The sequence below is a fragment of the Pollicipes pollicipes genome, unplaced genomic scaffold (assembly GCF_011947565.3).
Source record: "Pollicipes pollicipes isolate AB1234 unplaced genomic scaffold, Ppol_2.1 Scaffold_2555;HRSCAF=2994_pilon_pilon_pilon, whole genome shotgun sequence".
NCBI classification, from domain to species: Eukaryota; Metazoa; Arthropoda; class Thecostraca; order Pollicipedomorpha; family Pollicipedidae; genus Pollicipes; species Pollicipes pollicipes.
Window position 1 is genome coordinate 43,812,979 of NW_023596136.1, and position 26,983 is coordinate 43,839,961.

Sequence of the window (26,983 nt, forward strand, 5' to 3'; positions counted from 1 at the left end):
CGTGAATGGTGTGGGTGCCTTTTTACCATGACCTCTTTTAGTGACGTCCGTAGGGAGGAAAACATGAGGAACCAGACCGCCGGGCATCTGCGTCAGTTGTGAAAGCATTTGTGGTCATTGTCATGCAGTAAGAATACACATTTCTTTGCATTGTCCTACTCATAAAAGACCTCTGTTCGGCGGTCGCCAGTGAAATGTGCGGGCGAACTGTGCTGATCGGATGCAGGGGTGCTAAAACGCCACCTCGTTACTCGTCAGCGGTACATGTCGACAGCAAAATAAACGGATCACATCAGCGTTCGATGTCAGAGACTCATACAACCACGTAATTCAAGCGGTAGAATAAGCATTTCACATCATCTGCCACTATATGCGCACAACTGACATAGGCATCAGCCGCCGGTGACTACTGCTCCTGATCAGTAGTGGACGATGGCATGAACAGTGAACGTCTGCGGTTAACATCAGCACTTGACAGCCCCGTCACATCCTCACTGTAGTGCCGGAAGGAAATGTTTCGCTGCCTAGTGAATAAACAGTAAATGTGAGCGCCAATAGTCAACGTCAGCATACATTAGATGCATAGGACACTAGCAGTGAACATCCGCGGTACATGTCAGTGCAACGATGATCGGAAGTTGACATGAGCCATTAACATAAATGGTGAACGCCAGCATTGAACATCACCGGTCAACATCATCGTCGATCAATATGGATCGTGAACATCATGCATTTGACATGAGGGGTGAACAGCAACGTTGGTCACCATCAACAGTGAACATAAACATCTTACATGGACATCTAACGTCAGCAGGCGACAGCGTTAGCTTGTGCCGTCATGTGACATCAGCAGCAAAGCATGTGACGTCAGCACAGTCAGCAACGCGCCGCGACTTCAAGGCCCGGTGGACGGCGTCAGTGCCGCCCTAGCCAGGGCTGGACTCTCTTCGGGTGGTGCCGCAGCCAGGCTTTGCGGACGCCGTCGCCGCCGGCCAGGGGGCGGCCCAGCCGTGATAGCCTCTCCAGCACGAACACCAGCAGCGCCAGCAGCACGCCCAACAGGTACAGGATCAGCGACGAGACGATGTCCTCCACCATCAGCGGCTTGGTGGTGACGTCGGTGAAGATGGCGCCCGTGCTGCAGTTGGACGCCGGCGGCCAGTAGTCGGAGCGCCACTTGTCGAACAGCCCCGACTCGGACATGCGCAGGAACCTGGAGACGGGAGAGCGGCCGACGTCAACCGGTGCTCACACCGCGCACCCCGGCCTGGCGAGAGGGACAGGTGGAGGGGGCTATCAGACAGGGCAGAGGTCACCCTGACGCGAGCCGAGATCATCAGACGCTGGGTGGAGGTCATCTTGCTGGGGGAAGCACGGAGTCAAATCTCGCTGGGTCAATCGCTGAAGGTCAGCACACTGGGAGAAGGTCATAAGACGGGCTAGGGGTCACCAGACGGAATGGGATCATCACGCGAAGCAAGGCTATCAGACAGGATGATAATTATTACTGTAAGGCTTTACATGCCGACCCACTTATTGCATGCATGCTTTGCATGCATTATGCCGTGCATTGCATTATTTGCGCGCCGGCCACACGGGACAATGCAGCGCGTGGTGGAGCAAGTTGGGAAGTTGATGTGGTAGAAGAACACATGCCAACTTCACTCATGAATGTTTCAGAGATCCTTTGACAGGCACCGGTCTATTCCTGAACAAGCGACTACGTAACCTGCAGAGGCTGCCCTTAAGATGTCCTCATGAGCTAGACCGCGCTCGAACATCCTTGCGCAGGGACTGAAAGCCAGATCATTCACTGGCACATGAAGTCACTTTTTGACATGTATCACCAGCTTATCGGCACTAGCATTCTGGCTGGCACCTTCGACGGGGCGTCCCCACTGCTCTTACTCCAGATTAAAGAGATCCTTGACGGGGCTGCCCGTCTCCAGAATCCAGCCAAAGCCGGCCGTGAAGAACTCTTGTTTCGCTATCTTAAGTCGGCACTTGCGACTGGTCTGGAAGTCGTGGTCCAGGGCGAAATCCAGGTAGGACTTCTCCTGCACGCATAAGACAAAACAACCCGCTGGCTCAATCCGGCGCTGACAATCACGATCAAGCGCATCCAGACCATTTTTTGAATGGAATCGTGCAATGGATTGAGAAATTGTGTAATGGTATGACTGCTGGTGAAATGTGTTCTCCTTGCAACGACACAAGTTTGTTGCTACACACGCACTGGCCCACGTACCAGTCTCGAGCAGTGTGGCAAGTCCCACGACCTCGGCACAGCTGCAGCGCCAAGACCGTGCCTCGATAGTGACGCCTACAAGACCGTGCCTCGGTAGTGGTGCCTACAAGACCGTGCCTCGGTAGTGGCGCCTACAAGACCGTGCCTCGGTAGTGGTGCCTACAAGACCGTGCCTCGGTAGTGGCGCCTACAAGACCGTGCCTCGATAGTGGCGCCTACAAGACCGTGCCTCGGTAGTGGCGCCTACAAGACCGTGCCTCGATAGTGGCGCCTACATGACCGTGCCTCGATAGTGGCGCCTACAAGACCGTGCCTCGGTAGTGGCGCCTACAAGACCGTGCCTCGATAGTGGCGCCTACAAGACCGTGCCTCGATAGTGGCGCCTACAAGACCGTGCCTCGGTAGTGGCGCCTACAAGACCGTGCCTCGGTAGTGGCGCCTACAAGACCGTGCCTCGGTAGTGGCGCCTACAAGACCGTGCCTCGGTAGTGGCGCCTACAAGACCGTGCCTCGGTAGTGGTGCCTACAAGACCGTGCCTCGGTAGTGGTGCCTACAAGACCGTGCCTCGGTAGTGGCGCCTACAAGCGCAGATTGTTTAGAAATCAACGAAAGCGACTAAAGGCTTGCAATAACTCACGTAAGTGTCATCGGCCTTAGGTGGAACAAATGGAAAAAACTGGCACTGGTGGGCATGAGTTGCGGTAGGCTTACCCGCCCGATCAACAAGGACTTATGATGATGATGATTAGGGTTTTTAGGGTGCGCCGACTTCTGAGGTCATTTTGCGCCCATAACAGCTAAGTGGCTACCAAGGTGTATAGATGGCTATAAATCCTATAGTTTTCAAAAATGAGAACAGCTGTCCCGTGCCAAGCATGCGAGGATCGCCACCGATGATATCTGAAAAAAAATAAGGCCTGAGGTGTCTCTTCCGAAATAAAGTGTCCGCTCTTCTCTGAACTTTGGGCAAGAGTGAATAACGTGGCGAGCCGTAAGTGGCGCATCAAGATGAGGACATTTAGGCCGTTCTCCACCGCACAGAAGGTAGCTATGTGCTGCGTGCACGTGGTCAATTCGTAACCTGCTGAGAATTACTCCTTCGCGTCTCAACTTACCTGAGCTTGACGGCCATGGACTCAGCTGTGGCTTAAGCGCCTTCAGCTCATTGCTCACAGCTCACTATTGCTCACAGTGGCGTCCCAGCGGCATTGCCATTTCCCCTTCACATAGGCCACGATGACAGGGTAGAAGTTTCTTGCCGGCAAAGGCAAAGAGCGGATGCAAGATACCCGCGATGCCTGTTTTGCGGCCGCGTCAGCACGCTCGTTAACTGCGGTACCCACATGGCTCGATATCTAACATAGGACGACGGTTTTACCTGCGAGATCTAGCGCTGCAAGGTGCACTAAAATGTCTTGTATAATGGGACAGGGTGATTTAAAGGCGGTCAGAGCCAACTGACTGCTGGAAGAGTCAGCTAAGATCACGTGTGGCCTGCTTTCACCAGCTCCGATGAAGCATAAGGTCTTGCTAATTGCAACGAGCTCGGACGTGTACACTGGGGCGGGTTTCGGTAAAGACAATGGCCGAGTGGCTTGGCCATTTACAAATGTAGCACCCACCAACAACCACCTCCGCTTTTGACACAATAATATGTGGCTTAAAATCCTACGTACGACACGATATTATTCAGAGCCTTCGACCATTACACTAGCCCGGGTGGCCGGCTAGATATCCTTCACTCGGGTGGAGGGGGAGGGGCAGTTTGATCTCCCATGAGATCTCAGGAACTAAGAAAGCTGGAAACACCAAATTTATAGGTTGTCTTGACCTGTACGTAAACTCACTTAGGTTAAACTTTGAACTTCCTAGGTCATGACCTTCAGGTCAAATAAGGTCAAACAAGGTCAAATTCCAGGTGGGTCGTTAAAGTGCCCCCAGAAACTAGGCAACTGTTTCGAAGCGGAAGGTCAAAAGCCGATTTGAGGTCAGCGACCTTGCTTGACCTTTTGCAAGTCATGGTGAGCGAAATCATACGAGACTGCTCTGAGTTTTGCATTTGAATAAGCGACAAAGATTACGCTAGGCAGTGTGTTCCCAAAACAAAATGTCGACCCGGGTCATATCAGGTCAATGGCCTTTTCTGACCTCATAGAAGTCAGTGGAAGACGTATAATGCGGTTACTGTTGTCAATAAATTCAAAATGAGCACCACAAACTATCCCATACAGCAAGCCCTAGGGCAATGAATCAGGTTGGTCGTGAACGTGGTCTGACCTTCATACCTGACCTAAGAAAGCATTTCATACCTAGGCCGCCTAAGAAAGCATTTCAGAGATGTATGGCTTCGTCAAACACTCCGTTATTTTACCAGATTGGACGATTCCATAGAAATTGCCTTCGCTGAAACCATGGCCTGACTTTGACCTGCCATTGATCAGCGACCCTACAAGGTGCGTCTAACTTTGTGATCTCAAACAATACGCTATTCAATTTCATACGACTACGCAAACTTTGGCGGGGCTAGGCTGCGCCGTTCGGAAACCATTCTGGAAAACCTTTGGGGGGCAATTGGACCCGCCACCCGAGCGCATGTTAAGTCACTGGGATCACTCGCTGTTTGCCCGTGCATGAAAGAGAGACATCCACTTTTGGTGAAATTAGCCTCCATAGCGGTCATGACACGGAAAACGGGACGGGAAGAACACGGGAAACCAACACGGGAAATGACTTTAACTTACCACGCAAAACTAAGGTCGTTTTCCCAGAACAGCTTCTTCATCTGAACATCAAATGGAATACCGTGTGGTCTCCCACCACTTTGGAACACGTCTTCAACAATACGTGAAAAAATTGCTTGGTGAATCGGATGGTTTGGAGAATGGGCCAGCTTGCGAAAGCGTCGCATGCCAAGCATTTCCGTTCTCAGTGCCAACGCTTATTTACGTCCGCCGCAAGGCTGCCAACTGCTGCCGTTCTGAATGCCCCGGTCATAATGCGTGCTGCGGTACGATGCACGGTGTCTAATAAACGCTTGCAGCAGCCCGGCGCGCCGTCATAAATAAAAAACCCATGCTCAAGTTTCGAATGTATGGGTGAGCGGTAAAGGAGCAACAGTGTTCTCCTGTACGCTACATAACATGTTGGAGACACATACTTCAATATGCTCAATGCTTTGAAACAATTGTCACTTAGGATTTTCAGACGTGACCTACCAGTCAACCGATCATCAAACTGCAGACCCAAGAAGCGGGAACTGGGTTGATTCGGAATGGTCTGGCCGCATAGCCTTAAAGCCACGGCATGGCATTGACGACGGCGTCTGCAAAAGTGCATAGCCACTGTTTTCGAAGCTGAGAAGCGCAGTCCGGTTAGAACGCTCCATCTTTCCAGGCCGATCACAGCCAACTTCTATCTTTCCAGGCCGATCACAGCCAACTGCAAGCGACGCCCCAGAGAAGCAAAGTTAGAGGAGGCGTACCAGATAACGACATCATCCACAAAGAGAGAGCGACTGACCGACTTTGGAAGGGAGTCACCAATATCGGTTATCGTCACAGCGAACAAAGCGACGCACAGAACACCGCCCTGGGACATGCCATTCGTTATTTTTTGGTACCTTTCCGAAAAGTTGGAGCCAACACGAACTCTGGAAAAGCGATCAGTCACGAAATTCGCTGAGAATGTGCCCATGGCTCTCCGAACGCCGTAATGAAAGAGTTTCTTCAGGATGCCGTAACGCCACGTGGTATCATGAGCTTTAACAAAACAAACACAGCGCCGACATGCCGTTTTCCCCTAAAACTAGTACGGATGCTGGTATACAGAGCTATAAGATGGTCAATCATGCTGCAATTTTTCCTGAATCCCCACTGAGCAGCCGCTTTACGTTTTACGTTAACGCAGAACGTTTTACCGCCCTGAAAAAAAACACTACAAAGGTACCGTGATGTCAGTGAGATAGGGCGATAGTTGGCGACGACAGCCCCATTCTTACCAGGCTTGAGCGTAAGGATAATGTTCGACCCACGCCAAGACTCCGGGAAACTTCCAGTCGCCCAGAGTTTGCTGTAATCCGCTAAAAGGACAATGATTGGTACGATGTACTGCTAAACGGGCCGACTTCTGACCGCGAGCGGAGATGCCGAGAAAGTCTGGTGAGGCCAACGAGTAAAAATGAGCGTCGTTCAGCGAAGAAAGGCCGAACCAGTCTACTACCAACGAAAGTTAGCGTGTCCGTCGCCACACCCGAAATTTCTGCACTCTGGTGTGCCCGATATTTGAGAACCAACCACATGGATATTTTCGTTATGCAACTAAATATTACATTCGTATAATAAACATACACCCAATATGTTATAAATATTTGTGTAAGTGCATAAACTGATACCATCCCCATTACCCTCACGGACATTGAAACATGCGTCTTTCCACGCACTAACTGGTTTTCCGTGCGCCGTCTTAACCTGTATTTCGTGTGTCTGATAAGTACACACACACACACACACACACGCCACACACGCACACACACACACACACACACACACACACACACACACGCACACACACACACACACACACACACACACACACACACACACACACACACACACACACACACACACACACACACACACACACACGAACATATAAGTACGTATATATATATATATATATATATATATATATAGATATATAGATATATAGATATATAGATATATAGATAAATATATATATATAGATATATAGATATATAGATATATAGATATATATATAATATATATAATATATATATATATAGATAGATAGATAGATATAGATATATATATATAGAGAGAAGAGAGAGAGAGAGAGAGAGAGAGAGAGAGAGAGAGAGAGAGAGAGAGAGAGAGAGAGAGAGAGAGAGAGAGAGAGAGAGAGAGAGAGAGAGAGAGAGAGAGAGAGAGAGAGAGAGAGAGAGAGAGAGAGAGAGAGAGAGAGAGAGAGAGAGAGAGAGAGAGAGAGAGAGAGAGAGAGAGAGAGAAGAGAGAGAGAGAGAGAGAGAGAGAGAGGAGAGAGAGAGAGAGAGAGAGAGAGAGAGAGAGAGAGAGAGAGAGAGAGAGAGAGGAGAGAGAGAGAGAGAGAGAGAGAGAGAGAGAGAGAGAGGATAGAGAGAGAGAGAGAGAAGAGAGAGAGAGAGAGAGAGAGAGAGAGAGAGATAGAGAGAGAGAGAGAAAGAGAGGAGAGAGAGAGAGAGAGAGAGAGAGAGAGAGGAGAGAGGAGAGAGAAAGAGGAGATAGATTTATATATATATATATATATATATATATATATATATATATATATATATATATATATATATATATATATATATATATATATATATAGATAGATAGATAGATAGATATAGATAGATAGATAGATAGATAGATAGATAGATATAGATATATAGAATATATATATATATATATATATATATATATATATATATATATATATATATATATGTACTCTATGCATGTACCTCATGCGTACATGCATAGAGAGCGTAATACCGATGCCACGCGGTTAACAAAATTATACCGATATCACAATACCCTCCGTACGACATCTATATCGACCTAAATCGCTGTAAAGATTTACAGTATCATTATATGACCAATGTTATAATACCATGACATGACACGCCAAACCTGGCCAGGTCGACCTCAGATAACGGCTGACCTTGATAAAGGCCCAGCGCCCGGAGAGGACCCCGGCGATGCCCTCAGCGTCCGACCCGACTCGAAGGTCAGTGTGCTTGCTGCCGATGCTCTTGTATATCTCCGACTGCGATGTCTGAAACGGAAAACAAGGGAACATCATACCAGACATATGGTAATGCTCTTCCAGGCCGGGCGGGCGTGATCCATGAAGACAAGGGGTGCGCACCGACGATGGATTTGGAACAAAGCCCTGTCAGGTTCAGCATGTTCCTGAAATGCTTTTAGTTAAATTGAAGGGTTAACATGATTCGGGTGGTCATAATGCACCCAAAACGTATGAGTGCTGCAAAGGTATTACTGTGCCGTGTAAGCTACACTGGAATGGATTAGTTTGTGGGTGTAATAATATGCGATTTTATGCACGTCCCGCCCGGGCGGGCAAGTTGACTTCCTCCACCGTTTTCTGAGTGCATGTAAAAACAAACGGTCACAAAAGCACGAAATTTTCAGTATCAAGTATCAAGTCAATATGTCAGTTTGGATATCTTCACATATCTTTGCGCAACATCGAGGTTTTGAACTACCAATATCAGGGACCTAGGTCATGTCAAAGAGGCCAACCTACATAAATTGACCTCTCAACTTTTTTTGTGGATCATTTGTCATAGGTCAAACTTGCTGTAGTAATAGAGCATGATACCACCGAAAGCTCACCCATTCAAAATTTCGAAAACATGCGGGGTCAGCTATGCCTCCTCGATATCCGTCTTGACGTTCTACTACAAGCTTTAACAGCATCTATCAGAACGACCGTTTTTTTAACTTTCGTGACCCTCTTGTGACCTCACATTTGATCAAGGTCACACACTTTGTGTGTAATGTAATAATAATGAATTGTGGTACCTTTAAGAACAAAGCTGATATGGGTAGTACAATACGGTGCGGAAAACTGGCCGTAGTTGCTACGTTTTCATAAATTTTGCCTTTTAGCCATATTTCGCGCAGGGCGACGCTGGTCGCATAATGGAAAGGTGATATGCAGTCTATCACATTCGTGTAATCATTGCCACGTGAACATTGTTTTTTTGCAACATTGGAGTATGGAGACCGTGGCTTTAATGGAACGATGAAACATGGAAGAATTACATTCAGATGCAATGATTAGGCTCATATTACATCAGCTGCGTGTCCCAACAAACTATTTTGAACAATCACAGACAAATGCAAAAAACGTTTTGAGATTATGCACATGGCATTAACAAGAATTGATTCTTTGACACGCTGTGGGGCTGCGTATACATTCGTATTACTGGAACCGCAGGATACCATGAATACATTTAGTACACGTGTGACATTTGAGATATATCGGCTGCTTGCATGGAATATGTAGGCACTGTAACAGCTGACTTATGTAACACTTGGACGTGGTTTCTCTTGAAATAAGATGCTTTATATGCTGTTTCTTATCAAAAGCTGGCTCGTAGTTTATGTTTTGAGCATGCTTCAAATTACGCCCGAAGTAATAACTATCCCTTTGTCACACAACACTGCGTACTGCTTGATTGAGGAACTAGCGCGCTTGCGGTACAAGCATGTGCGCGGTTTTGTATCAGTTTCGTTTTGAGCCCGTTAGCAGTCCATCATTCACAAGTCGATGAATCAAGAATGCAAGGAGTCGAACCAGGTCGGCAGCGGTGTAAGTTTCCCCTGTCTTTAGGACATACCATACACCTTTATCTTTTCTACCAAAGTGACATTTTTAAAAAATTATCCCGAATGGTTTGTATGGGTGACTTCGGATTCAGAGTACCTGCTAAGCATAGCTTGTTGCGTGTACCCCGAACCCACCACCCAAGCGTGCCGTCCAGTTCAACAGCTAATTTTGCCTCCGCCCTTTCGCCGGACAGGAATGCGGAGGGTTTTACGTGCCGCACAATGCTGCGACACGGCCGCCTCGGGTCTGGGTTGAGCCTCGTTGGCCAGCTGCCAGCTGGCCTTTCCGTTTCAGTCGGGTCAAACAATGCGCCCACTCTGGGACTCGTACCCAGTGCCGCTGGATTACGAGTCCAGCATCTTTCCCCAAGACCACGGAGGCGACATGTCCAGAGACCTGTTCCGACCCTCTTCGAGCTCCCTCTCCTGGTCAATGGAAGGTTAAATGTAAAATGGGGCTAACACATCATCACGGCGTCACCGAACACAAGCCTGGCTATGGAAGCCCACTCCATGCATTCCTAGGTCCTAACGAGCATTATTTAAACCAATGTTGCAATACCACACCACCAAGTGCTCACGCTCGAAGTGGCACCTTTGATAGTTGATCATGGAAGTATTTCAACTTTGTACACCATCGAAGTCCAGGGATATAGCCAGAAGAGGGCAACGGGGTCCATCCCCCCGGAGCCAAGAAGTGTCCACGCAATACTGCGCAAGTTCGCAGAAATTTTGTTTAAACTCGCATGGTTTCGGAGAAAATATGACGTTTGCTCCCCGCAGAAAACATTTTCCGCACGTGCCCTCCGAAGTCGAGTACCTATATGTGTGTCGTAATATGAAGGGACTCGCAAATATGCTGTCACGGCAGACTTGGCCTGGTGCGGCTCGCTGCCAAGCATCCCAGAAGTGGTTTGCAATTTTTATTTAAGTCACAAGCACACGCTTGAAGATCAAAATGCTGTGGGGCTTAAAATCTCCACAGCTTTTCCAACGCACAATAGTGCACTCTGAAAAAGAGGCTGAAGTTTTGGAACTCCTTTGCTAAGATTGACTTGATAACTCCATGCGTCTAAGCTTGGATGGGCCCGGCATAACGCATCAGGTGCCGGAGCTGAGCCGTGGCTGGTGGGATGACTGAGCCGTGGCTGGTCGGGTGGCTGAGCCGTGGCTGGTCGGATGGCTGAGCCGTGGCTGAGTGGGTTGCTGAGGGTGGCTAGTCTAGCCTTGGCTGACTGGGTCGCTGAGCCATGGCTACCACGATTGCTGAGGGTGGCTAGCAAGATTGCTGAGAGTGGCCGGCTGGGCTGCTGAGCCGTGGCTGGTCGGGTGGCTGAGCCGTAGCTAAGGCACGGGGTCTTGTGTCTGTGACGTCAACGATACACGGCTCGCTGCTCCTCGCTCATCACAGTCTGGCTAGATTTCATCGGCTCATGCAATCTGTGTGTGTTTTTACACTGAAGACGCCCTTCACTTTTAATGGTGGTCGGTCCATCAGACGCATTTCACAGACCCCGGACGATGTGACTTCGCCGTCTCCCGCCGTCTCTTCGCCGTCTCCCGTGCCCGGATGACAGCGGCGCCAACTCCAGCTTGCTGGTGGCGCCATCTATTAAGCTTTCTGAGGGGTGGCTAAGACGCGCGACCGTTTGAGAGTCCGAACGTCCATCACCTGGACAGAAATGCCAGCAAACCTGCTCCGCTCTAGGGGTGGGGGTGAGGGTGTCTTAGAGCACATCCGCCCCCCGAGGAACGTCCGACCGCCACGCCCGCCCTCGCCGTGAATCACGGCCGACCCCACTTCCCGGTGCCTCGCTGCGGGCCATGCTGTACCGCATTACTGTCGTCGCCCATGTCATCCTGCCAGTTAGGCTGTGCCGCAGTGTACCGGCCCAGACCTGTGTGCGGACTGGGGTTGTGGATGTGGACTCCTTGTCTCAAGCGCGAGACGCAACAGATGCAAATATTCCATGGGTTTCTTAACTGAAGGCAACATTAACGTTGAATGCGTATGCAATGCATGATCAGCGCAATGCGTATGCAAGGAAATGACTTATCAGTCACTAAACGGTTTTAACACCCAGCAGCTATCTCTAAACAATACACGGCCCGGCACAGAGCATGTTCTTTAAAAGGTCACCTCCGCATCGATTACGACAGTGTCAGCGAAATCAACGCGGCGCAAAGTATAAACGCTCCCACGTTGCATTGGTGATCCACTGTGTCATGGGGCATGTCAAAAAGTTTTTATCTTCTGTCAAATAACTGCGACGGATGGTTTTTGTTAGTGACCGCGGTTTGGACGCTTCAAAAGCAGGTGCCACGTTTTACTCAAAACGTCTAACTTTCGCTACTGAGTTCCGTTGAAAGTATGCACTGAGAATGCAGCAAGCGAACTGTGCAAACAAAATGGCTGCTTCAAGTGATGAAATATCAAAAGGAAAAATACCACACCTGAAGATATGGGAGCAGGCATCCGGTGTGATGACAAAAGCCCACTTAAGACTATTGGTACGTTTTTAAGTGGAAAAGGCTGTTTAAGACAACACACTTTTCTACTTAATACACTTACTCCTCAGCACTTCATTGATTGATCGAATCATGGGACCATTGCATGCCGTTGAGGCGCCACAAAACTACCCGCGTGAAATTGCCGCACTAGCACTCGCTTGTGGTACTTCAAACTCGCCGAGAGGTGGCAGTGGCGATGCTGGAAGTGTTTGGTAAGCAAATGTTATGTGCTCGCGTTTTGGCCCTGTCTCGTAGAGTTTTTGCATGATTTTGAGTTAAGATGTCTGCTTGTATCCAAATCATCGGTTATAACATTTTATACCTTATTTGATTACAATACTTATTTCCGTAACAGCAAACGACTATATCCAACTTCTCACATTATGCAGCACAAAACATGGTTTGTAATTGAAAGTTGCACGGCTTTTCCTACATTGATTAAGAATCAATTAATGTTCGCTATAGCTCAATGGCAACATTTCTCTAGGTCCTGAACGCCGCATGGCCTATGGGGCAGCAGGGTTGGAATTACATTGCTCTGACGTCGTGCATGTCTAAATGGCCTAAAAATATTCCGCAAGAAATATTCTGTACATCTTGGTGGGCATCAGGGGGGGGGGGGGGGGGGGGAAGGGTACCTCAGAAACTGAAGGGTTTTAGGTCTTTAGACGGGCAGGACTGTTAATTTCAGTGAATGCTTTCCAAATGGCTATTCCAGCTTAAAATATCATACACATGTGAAAGACTCTAAGAACGTCACCCTCCACGAGAAACAGGTTTTGAGAATGCAGCGTGCCCGAGCCATCGCCATGTCAAGGTTAATGCTGGATAAAAATGGTTTAACTCCTCTTAGACCGTGCAGTATCGGTTATTTAAGCCCGCTTCAGACATCGCATTGAGGTCAGATAGGCTGCGCGAGTTATCATTGCAAACGCAATGGGTACATATGTGTAGGTTTAGGGTATAAGGCCTATAACTACATTGATCCGCTTATGTGTATCTACGTTAGCAGTCAGCATAATATGGACGCGGTGTACTCCACTAAAGCTTCAACAATCACTACATTTTCTGACGTCACAACCACGGCGGTGTAAACATTAGTTCGAAGGGAGGGAGCGGTACGTTCTCGAGTGCCCGGCTGCCCGCTGTTGGTCTGCGCCGCCGGCTGCGACTACGCATTCTTGCTGGTGGCCGCCTACCTATAGCCAGGTTCATAAAGAGAAATTACGTCTTGCTTTTAGTTGGCCGAATCAACTTCAGCCTAGCTCTCTGCCTCCTTCTCTGGTTTCATAGACCTAAAAGCCCCCCTCCCCCGGATTAAATCGCAAAATGCTGAGGCTGAAGCGATGTCAATGGCCAAATGATCGTTGGCATGGCAACGATGTTGTTGCGTTGGACCTGACAAGTTTGGATGGCTATAATAAATCCAGAAATATCGCTAAGGGTGGCATAAAAGACGTTTATTAAGTCATTCAGTCAGTTAAGTCATTTATGAGTTAGTTCGGTAGTAAATTAGTGATCAGTATGGCGATCAATTAATAAACTAATTACGGTCACTTTTTCATTCGCTGAAATGCGGACATCCTATAACACTCGATATTGTTCCGCTACCCGCAGAAGTAAACAAAGCTGTTTGGCTCGCGTGTTCGTACTCTAAGCTTTCCTGAAGTACGTATGGAGGCAACATGCGCCTCGATGTAGGGACGCAGCCAGAGCCTTGGCAAGGGGGGGGGGGGGGTAGCACAGGTTTGTCAAAGGCCCCCAAAAGAATCGCCAGATATGGGCCGTCTGTTGTTAAGGACATGTTATAGGTCAGACGCTACTGCGAGACCAATTCTGCCTTAAGTTTATAGTAAATAAACTGACAAGATCATCCATTAAATGACTGTAGGAAGTAAATTGCCGGCGCTGTTCTTTTCACAACGGTCCACTGGACGCTTTTTAAAGCGACAAAACTCAGAATCTTTGTCAGAATTCTTATTTGGACCGTACAGATATAGCAAGGATTCCGCAAATGCACATTGAATATCAAAATGGGTCAATAATTTGCATTAACATGGCTTGGCCACGATTGTTTGGATATGTTCAAGGTTCAGTCAGAGCCGATCAGCGGTACAAACTATGTAACGTAGTTTTGAGCATGCGCACTCGCATATCAGAAGAACAAAAAACTCGACGCATGGCGGTGCAGTCTCCTTAGGTCGCGCAGTATCTACCTCAAAGCTAACATTCGGTGGTGTCCAAAAGGTGGACGAAAGTAGTGATGCATCTGAAAAAAAGTTCCTTTAAGCACCTTAGGATATCAAATCACACAACTAAAAATGTTTTGGCCGCAAGCTTCATCTGTGGGGTTTTAGATTGATGACGATAACGTCTTGGTCTTAATATTGCCACAAAGTGGTGTTGGATCTGGTGGTGGAGCTAAAAGAGTAAACATACAATCTCTATTTTCCGTGTCGCCACAACTGTTAATCTGTCTAGAGGACAGCCTCAAAGTTGTAAGAAAATATCATAGTGCAATCTTTGAGCAGCACGAATTAATTCTGAAAAGCATTCAGCAGCATTAGCTTACGATGGCCAGCCTTGCTCGTTCGACAGCCGCCCCCTGGCGTTACTTGTAGTGGCCAACGCCGTCCGGTTTTATGAATATTGAAATCCAAGTCATCGCTATCCTTGCTCCCTGAGATTGTGAGCGTGTCAGTTAGGCTTGATGGCGCCCTCAGTTGCTGGGGTTATAAATGGCGTTGCCAGCCTCTCACCCTGGCGGGAAGGGCGGTCACTGCAGTTAATTAAATACCGTACCTCTAGTTTCCCAGACGCGCGGTGGTTAACACAGGCGAGTGAACCACACCACTGTCGGCACCCGGCCCGCAGGATCAAACCTTTTGATAATATTTGTTTCATCAGTCGATTTTGCAAAATAATGAGCGTTCTCAGCGAAACATGGGATGGCCTTGTGAATTTTGAATTTATTTCGACTCACTTCATTCAACACCAATGACAACCCTGATTTCTTTCCTGTAAAGGGGCTCCCTCGAGTACAACACTACGGGGCACATTGTTGTTTCCGGCCAGGGACTGATAGGCCATTCTGTCCCACCGCGGTGCGTTTCCAGTCCTCATTCTGGCGACGCGGGGCAGCATCCCTGGCCGATCCGGATGCCCGTAGAGGGATACATCATATCACATTGGTCCACTCTCTGACGCGGGAGGCCTTTATACCCGCACAGTTGTCTCCGGATCGACGCATGCACCACCATTAACGTACCAACATCCCTGATTGCAGTAAGTGGTCACGTGATTGACCCATAGAATCCAGTTTGGCCTAACTAAACCCAATGCTGGAGAAGGATTACAGGACCCACCGTTCGATACTAGGGGCCCTGACTGGCACAGGATCCTTCCATCGCCTCAATGTGAGCGATACAGGAGCACAACCAGTGTAAATCGCAGGTCTGGCCCTGCTCCTGTTTGCAAAATGGGCTCCCAAAGCTCAAACCAACTCGGGGCCGACTGTTCGTTGCTTTTGATCTCTGGCAAAAATAGAGGAATGCTCTGTCTCAGGGATGCCCATCGGTGCAGGAAATAATCTTAATGGCATTTCAGATCATGGCCCTGTGAGCGGGGTTCTTAATGTGACCTAAGCCAGCCTTCGGACCCTTCAGCCATCCAATCGGGCCCTTGATCTTTCGTCTCGAGACCCCTGGACACCTTTTCGGGCCATTTCAAACACGCTCCGACTCGGGCCACTTGCAGGACCCCTGTTCGGCATCGTGGCCAATGAACAACACAGGAGCCCCGCATTATGTCAGGAACCAAGAACATTGCAAATCTCGCCTCATTTCAGCTTCCTTTCTGCTTGAGAAATGGGTCTCGAGGGCTCAGACGGACATGAAGCCGACTGTTCGGTGTTCGTGGTCTCTGACCGACTTGGACCTGCATTACATTATCATACTTGCATTGACATACTACGCTACATACCTACATGAGACCTACATTGTCTCAGTGGTTCCTTAAACCTTGCAAGAGGACCTCTGCCTGGTGTTTCAGCTCACAACCCTACGGGCTGCGATCCTTTATGTGACCTAGAGGCAGTCCTTCAGGCCCTTGTGTCCTCCAACCGGGCCTTTGATCGTCGGTTCCGGTGGGCCACCTGCACCCCTCTCCGGGCCTCACCGAACACTTCCCTTGGTCGGCTCGGGGCCCTTGCAAGCGCAGGGCCCTCTGTCAGGCGCTGTTGACCCCTGACAGATACAAAGCCCCGAGCAGTGTAAAGCACTGGCCCCGGCTTTGTAGTTGATTAGGAATTGAGTCCTCAGGTCCATATCAACATGGAGCCGACTGCATGGTGCGGTGATGCCTAACTGACGTATAGGCCCAAATCTACTCAGGGGCTCACCGTTATTTGAGTGTCCTTCTTTGCAGGTCGGGGCCCCTGAATAAGACTCCGACCAGCCCTTTGCGCCCTTACATTCTCCAATCGCGCCCTTAATTGTTGGACCCGGTGGGCCCACTGGGTACTTTGGGCCTCTTCGAGCACTGCCTCTGGCGGACTCGGGGCCCCTTGACAACACAGGGCCCCTATTAGGCGCTGTGGGGTCCCGAACAATGTAAATCACTGGTTCCGGCTCTGCCACTGCCTGGGAAATAGGCTCTTAGACTATGCCGCCACGGAGCACACTGTGCGTTACTGGTGGTGTCTGACCCAAATATAGACCCTTATCGACTCAGCGGGGCCCTGACGATCACGCAAGGCCCTATGGCTGACACTGGAGCGCCCGGCCCTGCTGGCGGGGCCCTTGAATGGGACCCCCAGCTGGCCTTTCAAGACCTTCGGGCCCCCAAATCGGGCCCTTACTCGTAGGTTTCGAGGAGCGCGAAGTATCCCTCGGAACATAAGCGGGTGGGGGGGGGGGGAGCACGTGCCCCCCCCCCCGCCTGCGCTACGTCTTCGAAGACAAAAGTTTCCTGACATAGCTGACTTTATCCTTTCTATACGTTGTACACCTTATAAACATCCATTATGTCAGTCTGTGTCATAGCAAGGAAGAAAAACACGATCCCGTGACATCCACGGCATGTGGAAGAAAAATAATCCTCATGCCAGCCTGCTAGATTTATCCCCAACGCTTCTTCACACATATTCGAGGTGCCTACAAAGTTACAACACGAACTGCAGCTGCACTGATTTTCTCAGTTATGCGCTCACGCCCGCCCCTGGCATGTTCACGTCGCCTCAGAGCTCAATGCAGGCTGATTCTAGGTCTAAACATCCCGCCCCTCCGCTCGTTATTGGCGATGCGCTGGCTTTTCTATGATTACTACTGCAGATTTTACGACCGGCCAAAGCATCCTTTCAGTTTACTTCAGTTTCGGTGTGGATGTCCGCTCCATTGTCAAATCAGCTGCGTTCGTGAAGCCCGATAGGTGCTTGGTAAGGTGCGGCGTAACTCCTTACTTCAGATTTCCCATTTAAAAGTACATATTACGGACGTGGAAGTGCAATGTTACTCGGCATTTTATGCAACCGTATTCGAAGTAGAAGATTGGATCAAACGTGTGATCGGTGAATTTGTTGGATGGTGGGACCGGTCAGGCACCATGTATTGCTGTTTCTCTATGCACGGTTGTGCGCTTTTAAGACGGTATCCCACCTCCACCGTTTGGCTGGAGATGATATTCAGTCAGGGCAAAAAACGGAACCAAATGCATTGAGCGAGATTACCCGTCCTGAACCCCATGGTACGTTCGCCCAAATCGACAGAGATCCCGCGCAATCAGCGGATTGCAATGACAAGGGGGCCGCTGTGTATCCATCCCAGAAGCAACATTATCCTAAGGTAATCCACACAGACGTATACATTCGGCGCCTCGCCACATGCGCCTCAAGTATACCTACTGGCTGCCGTCCACACCACGACACCCATCCCTGGCAGGCACAAGGGGTGCAGCCCCATCCTCTTCAGCGTCGTATGCGCGATTCCCCACTAAGCTAAGAATAAGTTTTGATTCCATCCATTTCAAACACCCATTAAAGTCACGTTTATGACCCATTAAAAGCATATCAGGCTAATCAGCCTGCCACCGACACGGCTACTGAGACTGCTTCGGGCGTAGCTAAGGTGGATGACGACTTGTTCCCTCGTCTGACCTTCAGGATGACGACTCCCTGTTCGGGCGACGCTCCCTCCCGGCTCGTCCATCGTGGGACAGGCCACCGCTACTTCGGCCACTCCCACCGCTCAGACCCTCCCGCTGCCGCACGTCAGCCTTTGGCGACGCGGCAGCGTGTCAGAGACTAGTGCAGAGGCCCGTCCAGTGAGGCGACGTGGCCTCCAGCGCCTCTGCGCCCTCGCCTCTCACCCACCGAACTGAGCTTTGCAAGGCACGGCCTCAGGGTGCGCCCCTCAGAGACCTGGAGGTGGACAGCGCACCTGAGAGGGTGGAGCCCATCGGCAGACGGCGAGCGCGGCAGGACCTGCGCTTACGTCTTACAGTCTCCCTGGCAGACGCACTCTGAGAAATCGGCCTGACCGACCTGTCTGACGACTCAATCCCTCGTCGCCATTCCCATAAGCGTGATAGCGGGGTGTCTACCCGCACCGAACATCCCGCAATCGACGGTTTATAAGGCCTGGTGCACACCGCGTTGGAAGAGGACGGGCCGTGTCCTGATCTCTCCCGAGGCGTCATACACTAACCGAGAGATCCAGTTACCGCCGTGCGTAACCGAGCATCCCGGACTGTCCAAACCGGTCCCTGGGCATAACATGACCTATGCCTCTTCATGCCATCACACCTGAGATCGAGTGATAGACGAGGAAAAACACGAGTCGGCCTCCTCCTGGTCCGAAAATCGAAGATATTTTGCCTTCGAGTCGCGCTGCCATTAAGGCATTCCTCTGTTTAAGAGCAAGACTGTAGTCGCCTGGCTCCTACTGAATCGTGGCTAAAGCCGAGCGTCATTGCTCGGGCGTGCTCCTCGTTTACCACCATTCGCGGCCGTTGCCATTTTGCGTGACTCAAGCCCCGTAAAAAGAGCAGCAGGATGCAAATCGAGCGAGTTTCTTAGTCCAATGGAACTATATCCGATCGGTTCCCACAATAATTTAGACCACTAAGGTACCCGTTTTTTTAGCCACCGACACCCTCTGCTAGGCTCATGTCACATGGATATTGTCACACAAGGTACTGTCGTGTGTGACTTCTCTGACGAGGGACGCGCAGTGAGAGGTGCATCGTTGGAGTAGGTGAAGTGCAGTTACACTCAGCTGACACTGAAGAGGCTATCGAGGCCATGTGTGACTTCTCTGACGAGGGACGAGCAGTGAGAGGTGCATCGTTGGAGTAGGTGAAGTGCAGTTACACTCAGCTCACACTGAAGAGGCTATCGAGGCCATGTGTGACTTCTCTGACGAGGGACGAGCAGTGAGAGGTGCATCGTTGGAGTAGGTGAAGTGCAGTTACACTCAGCTCACACTGAAGAGGCTATCGAGGCCATGTGTGACTTCTCTGACGAGGGATGCGCAGTGAGAGGTGCACTGTTGGAGCAGGTGAAGTGCAGTAACACTCAGCTCACACTGAAGAGGCTATCGTGTGACGTGTAGCGCCGGTAGGTCCACTTGAGCTCGCGCTGGGCCACCAGGTCCTCCAGCGAGTTGATCCGGTCCGTCACAGTGGGCACGGTCAGGAATGCGATCAGCGTGCCTGCGGCAGCGACGCGGGTCACACACTCAGCTGAGCTGGGGCCGCGGCCGTGACGCGTCACGAGCTCCGGCTCAGGTCAGGCAGGGACGGAGGGGGCTGCGATGACATAAGTATTCAGCCTTCCGTCGCCATATGCGGCCGCGCCCCCGCACTCTTGCTGGGCCACTAGCAGCAGGTTTTGGTGGGCTCAGCGCGGGAGGGGCGACCTGGCATGTGTCTCAGTCGTCCCTGTAGGCGCCTGTGGACGTCGGTTGTGCTTAGCATTAAGAACAGTGCCGATTTCGTAGTACGTTCGAGATGCATGCGTGGCCCTCTGTCGATAGCTGCCGTTTCGACCTCTGATAGCAGCCGTTCCGGGCTCTGATTGCTGCCGTTTCTGGCTCTGATAGCTGCCGTCCCGGACTCTAATTGCTGCCGGTCCGGGCTCTAACTGCTGCGCCCTGGCGAAGAGCCGCCGTTGCGGAGGCAGGGTGACCCGTGGCTGATGTGCCGCTAACCTGTATAGCTGGCGATGATAGTGATGGCGACGAGCCACCAGACGCCGAGCAGCACACGGGACGCCGTGTTGGTGGGGATGACCTGGCCGCCTGCGACAAGACAGCCGGTCAACCTCGGCTGGGCTAGCTGGACGGCACAGTCTCACAGCCAGGGCCTGGGTAAGGCATGGCCTCGTCTGCTGAGAACGGCCACAGACGCGTCAGTGGGTGACGAAACCGGCTGGGAGCCGGCGTCAGTCGGCCGAAACCGGAAAACCGGACGGTCCCGACCGACGCAAGTCGGGGCTAAGCTCGGGCGATCAGCGCAGCTTCAGGCGGGGTCAATCAGGGGGCCACCGGGCTGGTCGGTCGGCCTCAGCCAGCATCAGTCAGCTGCACGCACCTCGTGTGTCATGACTGTCCATCAGTCTGAACAGGTTTTTATGACACCGATGTATTCGAGATGCATCCCAGGTCGAGAATGATAGCGTGACGTAGCTGCCGCTCGAGGGTCGCATGGGAGATCGGACATGTCGGTAGCCGACAATGAGTATGCTCCCATCAAACAACGCAGCAAGCAATCTGAAAACGCTTAAAGGAAGCACTTAGATGAATCGCTTGTGCTGGTTTAACACTGGCTCGTGCAAGGAAACCTCTCGTGACCGAGGTCAGGCTATAAGAAAACTGAAAATGCGGCAAGGAGCGGAGTGTGCACTTAAACTCGACGCTGTTTTTGTGACGCTATGGAGCGAGGCAGAACTATTGATTTTAGCTCCCCATCCGTGACAAATAGCTTGCGAACCCAACGATCAGATCAGAAAACTTCACGAAGTGACTATGGAGCCTAAAACTGAAGGCTACCTGTCGGTGGCACTGAACTTTGCCGTCCCCCTTCCCCCCCCCCCCTCCTTGGGTTCCGAAGGGTCCATAACTGCCGGAACGGAAGCGTATCTTTTAAGAACATAAAATGCAACACAATTGGACGCCTCTTGGCCTTCAGGTCACCGATAACAGCAAAAAGCGACGGTGAAGGGCACATGAGGGGACACAAATCATATATGTCCACTTGCTGGGGCAGTCGGATCGCTAAGAGACCTTCCACGTTGCGCTTGATTTCTTTACATTTACTTGGAGGGCTCGAAGCTATTGTTGGGTCCTTTACGCTAATTTGCCGAAGCACTCTTGAGCGAGCAGGGGGCCTGCATGGCTTCTTCCAATGACCAGAAAGGCTCCTTACGATATGGCCGGGGGCCCCATATGCAGGGGTAGTAAAACCTGCCCACTTGGTGGATAAGATCAGTGACAAAAATGCATGTATCCACGCGAAACTTGTTGCCAAAAATTTTGTTGAACAGCAAATTTTGGTAAAGGCCAAGACGAAATAGTACAGCACTCCATGCAAAACATAACACGATGTCTCCATGTATAGATATTATGCCTCCATAGCAATACATTTCGCCAGAAAACACCAGCAAGCGTTTTCATAAGACTCTTTACCATACTTAACAGCACCATGGCATTTTTGCTATGTTTCATTCTAACCCGGCGACAAAAACATCCCACGATTTCTAGTTGGTCGGCCGACTCGATGATAGGTCGGCGATAAATCTATGTATTTCCTATGGCCCAGCCAATCGGCCGATCCGCGTTTTTTAACAGCCGATCCCCAGTGTCCCGACCTAGACAGCATAAAATGCTGGAAAACCTAAATTTGGGGATTCATCTGGCCGCAAGGGCATGTTTCAATCGTTGCAATGCGACTGATCGGTGTTGGGCGGTGACTTTCAACGCACTGCAATTTTGCAAGCGTCCTTCACATTACAGTGTTATGAATGCCTGTCTAGGGTTTCATTTTTGACCTTGCTTACTTAGTTGGCAGTGACGCGATTCGGCATCCTGTTCTCAGCGACGAGATACATTAACAGTTCAGGGTAAGTCGGCGGGATGATCCGATCAAGGTAGAAATTGACCTGTGATTATTCAACCCACCTTTTCCAGATACCGATAATGCTGTTGACTCCCTGAAGCAGTCACAAACGACCGGCATTCTTCCCTTTGAAAAGAACCGTGAGTTTAATGTTTCAGTATGACGGTGTTCGCCATTAAGGGAAATAACTGGAGGCTATAATAGTTCTGAAACTCCAATTTATGCCATTTTTGCTATTGCCGTTTTTTGCTTTTACACTTTTGTTTTTGTCCTGATTGAAAATGGTTACCGTTCACATAAATCTTCAAATCCGGAGTCTTCCTACTTTTTATTCAGTTTATGGCTCCATCCCTCCCTTAAGCTTGTGAAGAAGTGTGCTAATCTGGGAGGCATCCATATTTTGGGGAACACTGCATAATTTTTCAATGTTCCTAATCTCCAAAACCTTTGCCCTTGTTTGAAATGCAATTATTTCTTCATTTTTTATAGCAATTTAACAATTATTCACGGGTTGGCCTTTTGCTGATATGAATTTTGGTTGGTGGGAATTTATATGATAGCTAATGATGCAGACCATGGGAAGGCAATGCAAGTGATGAAAGGGGTGGTGTAGCAAATGTAGGCAATGAAGAGGGGGCTCAGGTTTCATTGCCATCTCCCCCTTCACCACGAGTTCTACTTCAAGCAGCACGAGGTTTCATGGCATTATGGTCCAACTGGTTGATATTTCGTTGTCTGTGTTGACAATGCTGGCTATCTTCGGATAATAGCACCTCTACTGTAACAGGAAAGCTCTGGAGGCCATTCCTTATGTAGTGCCCATTCATAGGCATATTTTCTTCGCACTTGTGAACATGGATGCAAATATCGTATATTTCATCACTGTTTTTGCTAACACTGAATCGAAGATTATCCTGATGGAACCATCAGCATAACCACCATATAATTTTATACAGGTTGTGAAGGTATACGGCCTACCTTCTGTGCTGCCTACAATGAAAGTAGAAATCAACATAGTTTGTCTGGTTGGGGCATAATGGAAGGAGTGCCAGTTTTTATCCGTGATTAGGGGAGGTAGTGACCAATGGATAGTGGTCAATGACTCAAGTCCACAGAAGATGGTTTTGTGTTATAGCTAGCTTTTTCTCATATATTTTTTGTGATTTTCCAGCTAGAAATGTTGGTTGGTCGGAGAATCAGCAGTGAGGGGCTCAACCTAACATAGACATTGGTTGGTGTCCCAGAAAACATAAAAAACAACACAGACGACCTTAGACTTCCATATCATTGCTTGGATGTTGGCAATGAAATGTGTCATTCTGCTTTAGCAGTTGCTGTTTGCGTGATCTGAAACGCAATTTTTTACACTAGCACGTATAAAATAAATAAAAATTATGGCAGCTAACAATTTTAACCCCTGTCCTGATTCTCCGCTCTCCGCAACGCGGACTGATGGGAGTGGATCCACTGACGTTTGCGAACTAAGAAAGATAAAGCCTCGTAAAAAAACAAATGGTGAACTGTCTTTAACGAGATCTCGTGAATAGTAAGAAGTCTTCTGTTGTTAATTGACCCAACTAGACCAAGTCGAAGGTAAAATTTTCCTGAAACCAAGCATCAAATTTGTATGTTGATATTTACGAAACCATGCAGCGTAGTGACATGGAACATAAGGAGGCGTGTTCCTTGTTTATCTAGGAGTACAGTGCCATGTAGTTTTTCCTGTTTGGGGTCTACATTTATAATGTGGGATTTCGTTCACGTAGCAGTGCCAACCCTCTGCGCGCGGTCCGCAGAATCGTGGTTTGCCACCCGCCGCACCCGCCAGCCTGGAATCGTCTTGCAACGCTCGTGAAAAAACATCGCTACTCTGAAACCAGAATAACTTGGGACACTTTTTTACGTCAACACGCGTGCAGTGTTGACACCAATATCCCAGAGGCTACCAAAGATTTGAGCGACACCGCGCAATATACCGCATTGGTATCCTCAGGAAACCCTAGTGATGGGGGGGGGGGGAGAGTATCGCATCGTCCACCGATGCTCCCTCCTGTCAGGGCAAAAAGGCAGCCGCCTGATGTGAAGTTATTGACATATTTTGACGCAATTTACTTGTTGGGGATCGGCGAAAGGCGCCCGCCAGTCAAAACATGTCGCGCCAGGCTTGGGCATGCCTAAGGTATGGTGGATAGTTTGATGATAGCTGAGATGGGACTCGAAGCGCACACGTGATTTACATAAGGGGGCGTTGCCTCGTGAAACCCCATATTTGACATCATCCCCAGTGCCACTTGCCACTGGGGATATGCCATGCCCTGGCTATCGAGGTCTTTCGTTGTTTTCTTTTTGCAGTTCAGGAAAGCAAATCCAGCCTTAGATCGCGTGTAGACGTGAGACCCCAGCAAGTCCCGAAGATGGAAGAAAACTGTTGTTGTCATTGGACTATCTCATCATTCTAGGCTATCTCATCATTCCATGGCAGATGCGCCTGCTTTCCTAGCAGCAGCACTTTCCCCGACATTTGTTGAAGGACAGCGTATGGTTGAACGTTTCGGTTGTGTGCATGTTATTGTAAATTGCAGCGGTGACAGAACCTTTCGGTGATAGGCTGGTTACTGATATCGCTACTATGTATGGACTTATTGAGCATTTTGTCATAAGATACCGCACAACGCTACTGGCGACAATTTCCCCCCAGAAATTTGGTCGGCGACAAAAAGTACACTTTTGCTACCCCCACCCATATGGTAGCCTGCCGGGGTGCTCTCGATTGTCCAGGCGCCCATAACATTGGTGTCAGGTTCTTTCCACTTGCTCGGAGGGACCTGCGCTTTTACTGGAAGCCACATAGGTTAACGTAACGATTCACCCGATGCCCAAGGGCCCTACATTGGTCTGAGGCTCTTTCCGTTTACCTCATTTGTGGAGGACCCACATTCTTATCGAAGTCACGGGTGTCAATTTGTGTTCTTTTGGGTGGGCCTCAGACCCCGCCCCAAGGGTAAGTTTGGCCCCCGTCCCTCCCCCCAACCTTCTGGCGCCGAGGCAAAGCAGAGTATGAACAATGAGATACCAACATTATATGAATAAAAAAGAAGGTTTCTACTAATTATTTCTTAGGTAAAGGAACAAGGTCCACCATTGTTTCACAGGTAAAGGACTCTTCCTTCACCCACACGGGCAAACCTCGTGTCATTGTTCGGTAACCCCGTGTGACAAAGGTGAGCCCCCCCCCCCCCTCCTCGTGATAGAGAATCGCCAACAACGCTGCAGTGCACCTCTAGCGTCATAAGGCCGCCAAAGATGAAGATGACGATGAAGATGGAAGCACACCGAAAATAAACATTGCTTTACTCGTGACAGGAAGACAGCGAAGATTCAACACCGCACCACTTTGTGACAGCGGAGGGGCATCAAGAAGGCAACGTTCACTTACCTTGAGAAAGAAGACCGCCGAAGATGTACCACTGAATGCTGAAGTAGCGCACCTTGGCGTTCGGTCGGTGGGGGTAGAGCTTCGGTATCAGGTCCTCTTCAAAATGCTCCAAGAACGAGAACACGGGTGCGATCACGAGCAGCAGTACGCTCACGGCAATCCATACCTGCAAACGTCGAGGTCGTCAGTGCTTCGTGTCCCTGCAGCTGCTGACGACGCCATCTCAGTGGAATGAGTCCCTGCAGCTGCTGACCGTGCCATCTCAATTGAATGAGTCCCTGCAGCTGCTGACTGTGCTATCTCAGTAGAATGAGTCCCTGCAGCTGCTGACGACGCCAATTCAGTGGAATGAGTCCCTGCAGCTGCTGACTGTGCCATCTCAGTAGAATGAGTCCCTGCAGCTGCTGACGACGCCATCTTAGTGGAATGAGTCGCTGCAGCTGCTGACTGTGCCATCTCAGTAGAATGAGTCGTTGCAGCTGCTGACCGTGCCATCTCAGTAGAATGAGTCCCTGCAGCTGCTGACAACGCCATCTTAGTGGAATAAGTCCCTGCAGCTGCTGACTGTGCCATCTCAGTGGAATGGGCCCCTGCAGCTGCTGACGACGCCATCTCAATGGAGTGAGTCGTTGCGACCTTCGTGGTGTAGTGCTGTGACTATCGGCTGCATTCATGAAGGCCTGTACTTTATACGAGGTACCATAAGAACGTACATAGTTAGATTTTGCGACGGAAATATTTTTACAACTGTCAAGAAAATCGCATTACTCTGCTAACACACGAAAAACAAGAGGGTAACAAGCGGCCGCATGCATACCGCGTTCCCCGCGAGATGCAAAAATATTGTAACTATAAAAATGCTACGACGAAACGGAATAAAATCTGCGACGGGGCATGCACCTATGGGGCAAATGGCAATTCTTGGGCGCTGTTAACGAATCACGTCCACCGTGCAGACCCACCTTCCATGAGAAGGGCCTTATAACCGCGAACATCTTGCTCTGGGCCTTGGGCGGCGGAATGAGAATGGCTGAGGGCTCCTCGTAGAAGGGGATCGTGAAGTCGATGCCCTCCTCACGCACCTGAGTAATGGTGAACCCAGCCACGCCCAGGGACACCTCCTGTCGGAATACCGGCATTGATGACCGCTCGTTACAAAACAAGACGAACAGTTAAGCTACAAGCGTAACAATCTTTGGTATCTGCTCCATCTGATTATGGGATCCTTTTTAACACCCGCCTTGGTATTTTTTTTAAATTCCTCTCCGGTATAAAGTGCA

At 49.7% G+C, this 26,983-nt stretch overlaps 1 protein-coding gene across 1 annotated transcript in view; it reads right to left on the reverse strand.

Annotated features, from left to right (window-relative positions):
* Window positions 1-915: 915 nt before the first annotated feature.
* Window positions 916-26,983, reverse strand: part of LOC119101667 (glutamate receptor ionotropic, delta-1-like) — a 28,776-nt gene continuing 2,708 nt past the window's right edge. The window contains exons 5-11 of the mRNA XM_037225084.1: window positions 26,666-26,824; window positions 25,704-25,869; window positions 20,362-20,451; window positions 19,737-19,864; window positions 7,953-8,066; window positions 1,909-2,057; window positions 916-1,213 (exon numbers count right to left, since the gene is read on the reverse strand). Coding sequence (XP_037080979.1) covers window positions 916-1,213; window positions 1,909-2,057; window positions 7,953-8,066; window positions 19,737-19,864; window positions 20,362-20,451; window positions 25,704-25,869; window positions 26,666-26,824 — 1,104 coding nt within the window. The remainder of the gene's footprint in view (window positions 1,214-1,908; window positions 2,058-7,952; window positions 8,067-19,736; window positions 19,865-20,361; window positions 20,452-25,703; window positions 25,870-26,665; window positions 26,825-26,983) is intronic.